The sequence below is a fragment of the Panthera pardus genome, unplaced genomic scaffold (assembly GCF_024362965.1).
Source record: "Panthera pardus isolate Hobbes unplaced genomic scaffold, ASM2436296v1 HiC_scaffold_2, whole genome shotgun sequence".
NCBI classification, from domain to species: Eukaryota; Metazoa; Chordata; class Mammalia; order Carnivora; family Felidae; genus Panthera; species Panthera pardus.
In genome coordinates, this window is record NW_026526765.1 from 11,782,696 (window position 1) to 11,792,270 (window position 9,575).

The following is a 9,575-nucleotide window of genomic DNA, read 5'->3' on the forward strand; positions in this document are numbered from 1 at the left end:
TATAGTCTTTAGCGTGCGCTGTCCAAACGAGGGAGCAACCAGCCTAGCATCAGAACACCCCAGCACTGCCCAGGTTCCCTCTGGGTGTCGGCCTGGAGATGCCACCTGGTTCCCGGGATCCCCCAGAGGCCCGGCCTCTGAAGACTCATGTGCTGCCGGGGGCCCAGGGTGGACTCACTAAGAGCTCTCTCTCTCATCCCCGATGCTTTGGGCATCCAGTCCTGCCCCTCAGGGCTCATGTCCACCCCCTGCAGGATGGTCAGGACGGGGAGGGGGGCACCTCCGGCCAGAGCAGCCCCCCTGCTCCCCGTGGCACTCCAGGGCCTCAGCGCCATCTCAGCGAACACGTCAGTCATCTGAACAGTGAAAACTGTGACCCGAGAGCATCGGTCCTCATTCGGGGGCAGTGTTGCTCCCCAGGGGACATTTGGACATGCCCGGAGACTTGCTTGGATTGGGGGTTCCCCTGACATCTAGAGGGTGGAGGCCAGGGATGCTGCCCAGGATGGCCCCACAGCCGAGAACCATCTGTTTCAAAGTGTTAGCTGTACGGGTTTGGGAAGCCTACCCTAGAACATTCTGGCCTCTGTGAAATATAGGGGCGTTTAGCCGGGTTTAAATACCTATTCCTTCTTTTTTTACTAGGGAGTCCTTTCATACATTTACATGGATTTACAACTTCTTTCCACTGGTAAAAGCAAAATATTCTGTGCCATTTAGTAGTTCCTTGATGCATTCTTAGGGGGACAGAGTAGGACAGACAGGAAGGCCTCCTCAGAGCCTCTAGGACACATTCTTTCTGACAGTGGGACTCGAGCTCTAGGAGCCCGTCATTTGCAGGGACCCCTTCAAGGCCCTGTGTTTGATTTTTCTGTGTGTTGTATTGCTTTTTGTAAAGAATCTGGAAGTGCCTTCAGAGGGCAAGGCCGGGGGAGGGCATGTGTCAAGACCATCTCCCCTGTCCCCCCAGGGTAAAGCTCTTGCTGGAGTGTCGAGGGCCTGTCGCAGCCTCCGTCTTTGGAATAGCAGACATGTCAGATGGCAGAGGGAGGACGGCAGGCCCCTGAGACGTCCCCCTACGCCGAACATCATGGGCAAAGGGCACGTCAGGGGACTTGGAGCCTGGGCACAGCCCAGTCTGGCTTCTGTCCGTGCTCCCTATCTCATTGGCTCTGTACCTGGAGCTCCTTTCTCAACCTTAGAATTTTTAAAGATCTTGTAATGGGGCTTGTTGTGGCACTAAAATGACGTCCAGGCAGAGACCTCAGTACCTGGGAGGCTCCTTTCGGACTTGAGATGCTGGGTGACTAATAGCTACTGATCATCTGGGGATTTTTCAACAAAAACTAAAGTCCTCATCAAAAATTGGCAAGATGTCCGTTTCTGGCTTAAAATTTACGTATGTCCAGCTGTCCTTTCTTTTTAGCGGAAAACTAAATGCTTTGGTCTCACCATACTGTTAATAGGATTTTTTTTCATAGCAGATGTCTTACTACCACATTCTCCTTGATGACCTTGTTATCAGACAAATGGCTGGTTTTCCTAGAAGTTTGTTTTGCAAGCAAAGGGGGCAGCATAGGCTGGGGTTCAGGGAGGCCGGGGCCAGACCACCGCATTGCAATTGTGGCCTTCAGTTGCAGAAGCTGGCGTGAGGACTAAGTGAGCTGACAGAGAGTGTCGTCCCTGGCACGCGGGCAGTGCTGTGTCAGTGGCTTTTACATCAGCAGTGATTCAAAGTAGGGAAGCCTTTTGAGTCCAGCATGAAGCGAGAGGCACCAGCTGCCCACACGGGTCGGCAGGTAGTTCCTTCGGCTTCCAAGCTCCCACTTTGGGGAATGGAAACAGGGGTCATTTTGATGGAAGGCGCAGTTTCAGTTACTGTCAAGGCTTCTATCCTTACAGATCCCAGAAATGGTGGGGAGGAGACAGTCCTCCCTCCCGGGTCACAAGTGAGCAGGGTGACCGCATTCTTTAGAACTCTTCACGGCTCCCCTCTGAGTTCTTATTTTAAAAGGCGCCCAGGAAGACCGTGAGCTCGGCGTCTGTGCAAATGCCCGGATTCTGGGTGGAGCAGGCTTGTCATGCTGTGGAGCCCAGGCATTAAGACCAAGTGACTGTTTTCTCATCACCCCGTGACATCAGCTCTTACATTATCCCATTTGGCCTTCCCATCGCCCATTTTAGAGGTGGTAAAACTAAGGCTCGGGGAGGTGGTATCACTTCATTCTATCCAAGAGCAGATGGCTTGCCCGGGCCGTCTCCTCAGTGTCTCAGAGGCTGGGCAGGAGCCCACATGTGCTGCTGTCTGCCTCCCCACTCCCTCTGGGGGCTGAGCGACCTTGTTCCCCGCTCGCATCCATAATGAGGTTGGAAAGAAACGACCCTCTTGATAGAGTCGCACCTTTAGGTGGAGGTACGATTCCGAAACCCCAGCCTTGTAGGACGTTAACAAGGGGCCCACCGGCAGCCTCCCGTCTCCTGTTACGCAGGAGAGGTCAGCGCCGTGACAAGCATCGTGCGCATTCCTGCCTCCACAGGGCTGACCAGGGACGTCTCCTGGACTGTTTGGTGCGATGGGGAAACCTCACCGAAGGGAAGATCAGGGCGTATCTGGGGGAGGTTCTGGAAGCCGTCCGATACCTTCACAACTGCAGGATAGCGCACCTGGACCTCAAGGTTAGTGGGCTTCCCGGGGCCGAGGCCGGCGTGTCTGAGCACAGGGCCTCTCAGCTTCTGCACTGCATCCAGGCCAGGAGGCCCGGGGGGAGGGGGGGACAAGTACGAGGATGTGGGTAATGGGCACACGGGTCTCTTATCTCCGGTTTTAAGATTTACTTTTGATGCTATAAACGATCAGTAAAGTACTCTTCACACATTCCGTGAGTTCCGGAAAGTTCCTGTGAGTTTCGTGAGGCTGGTGTGGGACTGGTTCAGTGGCAGCTGAGAAAGGAAGGCGAATGTTTCTGTTAGTGCCAGGAGTGAGAACAACACCCAGCTTCCTAAGCCGGAGCCCTTCGGCGCGGCGACTCCACCCCGGTCTCCCGAGAGGGCTGTCCCCGACAGGCGATGCTGACTCCTCCGTGGGCCGACACGCTCTAAGTTTCGTCCCGTTTTGCGTGTGAACAGTCTCTTCCAGTCGACCTCCTGGATGCCCGTTGAGCATCGTGTGTTAAGCGTGGGATGGGGACGGATGGAAGTGACCTTGTCTTATCCTGTCTCCTAGCCTGAAAACATCCTGGTGGATCAGAGTTCGGCCAAGCCAACGATCAAACTGGCTGACTTTGGAGATGCTGTCCAACTCAACACGACCTACTACATCCACCAGTTGCTGGGGAACCCCGAGTTTGCGGCCCCCGAAGTCATCCTTGGGAACCCCATCTCCCTGACCTCGGATACATGGAGTGTCGGAGTGCTCACATACGTGCTTCTCAGTGGCGTGTCCCCCTTCCTCGACGACAGCGTGGAGGAGACCTGCCTGAACATTTGCCGACTAGACTTTAGCTTCCCAGAGGACTGCTTCAAAGGAGTGAGCCAGAAGGCCAAGGAGTTCGTGTGTTTCCTCCTCCAAGAGGACCCTGCCAAGCGTCCCTCGGCTGCTCTGGCCCTCCAGGAGCAGTGGCTGCAGGCGGGCCATGGCAGTGGCAAAGGTGCGGGCGTCCTCGACACGTCCAGACTGACTTCCTTCATTGAGCGGCGCAAACACCAGAACGATGTTCGACCTATCCGTAGCGTTAAAAACTTCTTACAGAGCAGGCTTCTGCCTAGAGTCTGACCCATCCTGAAGTTCTCTCTCATTCTCTTTCACCTGCCAATCAGCTGTTAATTTGAATTTCGAAGAGAAACACAAACCAACATGACTGATGAGCTGCCGTACGTTCATCGTGTGACATTGCGTTCCGGGTGAGCTGTGCTCGGCGGTGCCCGGGGCTCAGGAGCACGCTGTGCTGGGGTGGAGGACCTTCTCGCACACTCTTCGTGAGCGGAGACAGCATTGCTGTACCACAGTCTTTTATTCAGGTTTCTGCAAAAAAAAGAAAAGAAACTTTTTTAAATACACACGAATAGAATTTTGCAAATTTAACATTTTCCAGGATTTATTCAAGGACACGAAATGCCTATGTTCAACCACTGGTGTTAACGAACAAAACAGAGATACTGGACAGCTCTGGGGAGGACTCCCCCCTCGAGGCGGCCCTCCCCACGGCCTCGTCCAGAGCTCAGGGTCCACCTGGCTCTGAGCTTTCCTAGCCGCCGGGTCTGTGTGCGTCTCACCGGGACGCCAGACCAGGCTCCTGAAACGTGCATTCAACCTCAGACTTTTGCATAAAACTAGAATGAATCGTTCTGCTCTGATGAAATGTAGGCCTTATTTGTATATAAGACTGGTCCTGCCTTCGGTCTGTCCTTCCCTCCTGTCCCCCCCTCCCACCCCACCCCCACCCCACCCCACCCCCCCACCGCCCAGGGCTTCCTTTGGAGGAGGTCAGAGGGTTCTGCCCATCAACCCAGGACGTCAGGTTGGGTCCCACCCCGATGCCCCCTCCCCCTGCTTCCCACCCTCAAGCCGTCAATCAGATTGTCGAGCAGTATACAGTCAGATGAAAATACTGTAAATGCACTCATTGGGGTTTTTTTGGTTTTATTTCATATCATGTGCAATGTTGTGGCTTTAACATTTTATGCAACTATTTATGAAGACCTCTGTTGTACCTGTAATAAATACATAGAAAAAGCACATACTTCGTACAGTGAGCTTTATGGTTTTGTGCGTGTGTCGGGGGCGGGGGGGGTGGGGGTGGAGCCCTGTGCCATCAGTTCAAGGAGATTTAACTCTGCGTGAAATTTGTCAGTTTCGAGGACTGTAAAAAGTGATTTCATACTCTGAATATAAAACTGGATAATAGGGTAATGTTTTCAAATTTATTATGCTATTATTCAGAATGCCAAAGTATTATTTTTTTTCCCAAAATCGGTCTGGCCATTTACTACTTTTTAGACTTTTTGACGTTCCACTTTCTGTACAAAAATTGGCTGGATTTTGAGCTTTTGGTAAGAAATAAAAGCCAATTAAGCACTAGCCGCCTTGAGGCTGGCATCTGTGACGTCTGCGTCACTGTGGCAGAATTAACGCTGGCGTGGGGACACCTGTCAACAAGCCGCGGGCTTTCTGGGCACGCTTGAATTTTTCTGAATGTCTTTTTATCTTTGTTGTGTGAAATCCACTACGAACGAGACCGGCCCACTTCCCCAGCCAGCCAGACACCTGGGTCTTGAGCCATGAACCGGGCGTAGTTAAGCTTTGCAGCTTCCAATGTATTTTATTTATTCTTTTGTTGGGTTTTTGTTTGTTTCTTGTAAAATTGTACAGAAACTTTTTAAAAGAAATTGGATTCAAAACTGGATGTGTATTCGTAACCTCACAACTTTTATTTGTGTATTGTTTCTTTTATTATTTCAGTTAAATTTTTACATTATTTTGCATGTATATTTCTTTGTACAGAGACCTTACATGTTTACACAGTATGATGTGATGTAAATATTTTATTTTGCCATCAGTTATTTTAAAAAATTAAACATATTTGCCTGATTTTTGTGTTAGGCCTTTTATTTAAATTGGTCACTATGGAACCGAAAAGAGACACATTGCTGAGGGAGACTGAAAGGCGGGCCTCTCATGGGTCAGGCGGGGAGTTGGAGAGGAGAATGTTCTGGACTAGGAATCCGCTGTACATGGCCAGAAATGAGAGTTGGTCCGGCTCCTGCAGACTGGTTGTCAGAACCCACACTCCAAAGACATTGGCACATGAACCAGAGTTCAGCTGTTTAGAGTGGGGCTGCCCCTGGTCCTGGTTAGAATTCTATCCAAGGTACCCCAGTTCTTGATGGGCGTAGATCGCAACAAAGGGAAGAGCTCTTGCCTCCTGGCCACAGAAGAGCAAGTTTCACGTCCAGATGGGTTGAAGAACGTGAAGCACTTGGGTGCAAGCATCAGTGTTAGGAACTGACCGATGATACGGCACCTGCCGAGGCCACGCCCCCACTCCCCCCCTCCCCCCGACCGCCAGGGGTAGCTGGCCCTCAGCGCCCACACGGGAGCCATCCAGTGCTGGGGCACTTCTACCGCAGGTTTTATTATTCTTCTGTTTGCTGGCATCCTGAAGGTAAGACAGGTGTGAAAGGACATTTGCGCTGAGTCCCGAAGTCACGGAGGGCGGGAGAGGCTCCCTCTCCCGGAGATGGGTGCTGCCTCGGAGGCTCAGGGGCACCCACAGTTCCAGAGGCTCAGGAGGTCCAGAAATGCAAGGTGGGATTTACTGCGCTGCGGCCGCGAGGCACTGGGCCTCAGGGTCCCCTGCCCACCACAGTGCAGATCTCAGCAGTAGGAGCTGGCCAAGGGGCCCGGTGGTTTTTCTTGTAGCTGGACACTTACCCAATGAAGTAGGTAGGCCTGTAGGATTAGCAAAACCATCTCACGAGTGAAAAATGGCCCATCGTGATTATGATCACTACCTAGAATTTTTTCCCTCAAAAATCAATTTGCTTTGTATTCTACACATTTACCATTTATAAATTCTTAAAACCCAGGGATTCCCTTTAGCTCTAAAGGGAAAAAAAATCCCCAGTGTTTTAGCCGAATCCATGGTGAACGTTATCTTAATTCAAGGATATTAGACAATCTTAAAGGAGAGATTGTCCAACTGTCCTTGAGATCCGTCCAACTGTATGTTTCTGAGACGTGATTGTACAGACAAAAATAATTTGCGGGACTGGTAGGATTGGCCCATGTACATGATTTAACGTACAAAAGATAAAAGCACACAAATCATAAATACTTGGCTTAAATACATTTCTATACATGTATGTATGTGTGGTCATTGCCCAAAACAGAGTACAGAACATTTCCATTACCCCCCGGATTTTTCATGCCCCTTCCCTGCCAGAGGTGATCACTGTTCTGATTTCTATCATTCTTAGGTTAGTTTACCTTTGAACTTAATGTAAGCAGAATCATACAGAGTTTACTTTTTAATTTTTTTAATGTTTTTATTTTCATTTTTGAGAGAGATAGAGTATGAGCGGGGAGGGGACAGAGAGAGAGGGAGACACAGAATCTCAAGCAGGCTCCAGGCTCTGAGCTGTCAGCACAGAGCTCAATGTAGTGCTTGAACCCGTGAACCGCAAAATTATGACCTAAGCCAAAGTGGGACGCTTAGCTGACCACCCAGGCGCCCCTGGAATGTACTTCTTAAAATCAGGCTAAACATTATTGTCAGATCATTGCAGATACATCATACTTCATCCACAGTTGTATGAAATGCCGCCTTTCCCCTGTTTTCTCCTTTGATGATGTCCTGAAAACATACCACATCGTAACCAGGATATTGATGTTGATACAGTCAAGATGCAAGGGCGTCCCTCCTGCCCGTAACTCCCCTTAATCTGTCCTTAATCTCTAGCTCTATAATTTTGTCATTTGGAGAACATTAAATAAATGGAATCACACAGGGGCACCTGGGTGGCTCAGTTGGTTAAGCGTCTAACTCTTGGTTTCAGCTCAGGTCATGATCTCACGGTTCATGAGTCCGAGCCCCTCGTCAAACTCTGCACTGACATTGAGGAGCCTGCTTGGGATTCTCTCTCTGCCCCTCCCTCCCTCGCTCGCTCGCTGTCTCGAAATAAATACGCTTTTTAAAGACTTTTTTTAAATTTGAAAAATAATAATAAAATTAATTGAACTTTTTAGCTGAGTATAACTCTCTGGAAATTCATCCAGGTTTTTGACTGGTCTTCCTTTTTATTACTGAGTAGCATTCCATGGTATGGACGTACCATAGTTGATTCACCCATGGAAGGGTATTTAGATTTTTTCCAGCTTTCGGCTATTACAAATAAAGCTTCTAAGAACATTCGTGTGCAGATTTTTCTATGACCATAAGTCTTTATTTCTCCGGAATGTAATGTCAGTTAAGATCACATGGCAGTTAAAATCTCGGGTTTTTTTAATTTTTCATTTTTAACTTTTCCGGACTGCCATTTTACGTTCCCACCAGCAATGTCTGCGTGATCCAGTTTCTGAAAATCTGCCAGCATTTGGTGTTGTCACTGTTTTTTTTTATGTAGCCATTCTGACAAGTGTATTGTGGTGTATTATTGTGGTTTTAACTTTTATTTCCCCCGTGGTTAATTTTGCACGTCTTTCCATGTGCTTATTTGCCATCTGCTTCTCCTGTTCTGTGAAATGTCCCCTGATGTCTTTTGCCCATTATCTCATTAGATTGGTTTTTTTGTTAAGTTTTAAGAGGTCTTTATACATTCTAGATCCTAGTCCTTTGTCAAGACGTGGCTTGCAGGGGCGCCTGAGTAGCTCAGTCGGTTAAGCGTGTGACTTCGGCTCAGGTCATGGTTCTTGAGTTTGAGCCCCACATCGGGCTCTGTGCTGACAGCTTGGAGCCTCCTTCAGATTCTGTGCCTCCCTCTCTCTCTCTGCCCCTCCCCAGTTCACATTCTGTCTCCCTCTCTCTCTCGGAAATAAAGAAGACATTTTTTAAAAAAAAATTTTAAAAAGACATGGCTTGCAGGTACTTTCTCCCATTTCATCTTTTTTTTTCTTTCTTTTTTTAACGTATATTTGAGAGAGAGAAAGAGCAAATGCACAGGAGGGGCAGAGAGAGAGAGAGAGGGAGACAGAGGATCTGAAGTGAGCTCTCTGCTGTCAGCACACACAGGGCTGAAACTCACAAGCGGTGAGATCATGAGCTGAACCAAAGTCCGACATTTAAGCAACTGAGCCACCCAGGCGCCCCTCCCAGGATCTTTCACAGACAGAGAAAAATAGTTTAATTTTGATGAAGTCTTATTTGTCAATTCTTTCTTTTTGGATCAAGTGTTTTTGGTGTCGAGTCTAAGTTTTGTTTTGTTTGTTTTTTTATCCTAGCCCCAGATTTTATTTTTTTTATTTTTTTTTTAATTTTTTTTTTTTTAACATTTATTTATTTTGAGACAGAGAGAGAGCATGAACAGGGGAGGGTCAGAGAGAGGGAGACACAGAATCTGAAGCAGGCTTCAGGCTCTGAGCTGTCAGCACAGAGCCCGACGTGGGGCTCGAACTCACAGCCCTCACGGACCACGAGATCATGACCTGAGCTGAAGTCGGCCGCTCAACCGACTGAGCCACCCAGGCGCCCCCTAGCCCCAGATTTTAAATCTTACTGAGATTTTTTTTTTTTATAGGAATTGCATTAAATTTTTATATCAGTTTGGGGAGAACTGGTATCTTTACCCTGTTGACTCTTCCAATCCATGAATATGATATGGCTCCTGTTTATTTAGATCTTTAATTTTTTTCATCAGCATTTTATAGATTTACAAGTTCTTGTATATGTTTGGCTAGAATTAAATCCAAGTATTTCTCTTTTTTAAATCAATTATAAATTATATCATACTTTTAATTTTAGTATCCATGAATTTATTGCTATTACGTAGAAATTGAAACTGATTTTTGAATATTTGTTTTTCGCCCTTACTTCTCTCTAGTAGTTTTCTTTACTCTGATATCTGCTTTATCTGACATTAAT

General features: G+C 48.1%; 1 protein-coding gene across 2 annotated transcripts in view; it reads left to right on the top strand.

Annotated features, from left to right (window-relative positions):
* TRIO (trio Rho guanine nucleotide exchange factor) overlaps window positions 1-5,587 on the top strand; it is a 354,644-nt gene extending 349,057 nt beyond the window's left edge. For both annotated transcript variants that reach the window (XM_053906890.1, XM_053906891.1), the window contains exons 56-57: window positions 2,538-2,676; window positions 3,224-5,587. In XM_053906890.1, coding sequence (XP_053762865.1) covers window positions 2,538-2,676; window positions 3,224-3,772 — 688 coding nt within the window. In that variant the 3' untranslated portion in view covers window positions 3,773-5,587. The remainder of the gene's footprint in view (window positions 1-2,537; window positions 2,677-3,223) is intronic.
* The last annotated feature ends 3,988 nt before the right edge of the window (window positions 5,588-9,575 follow it).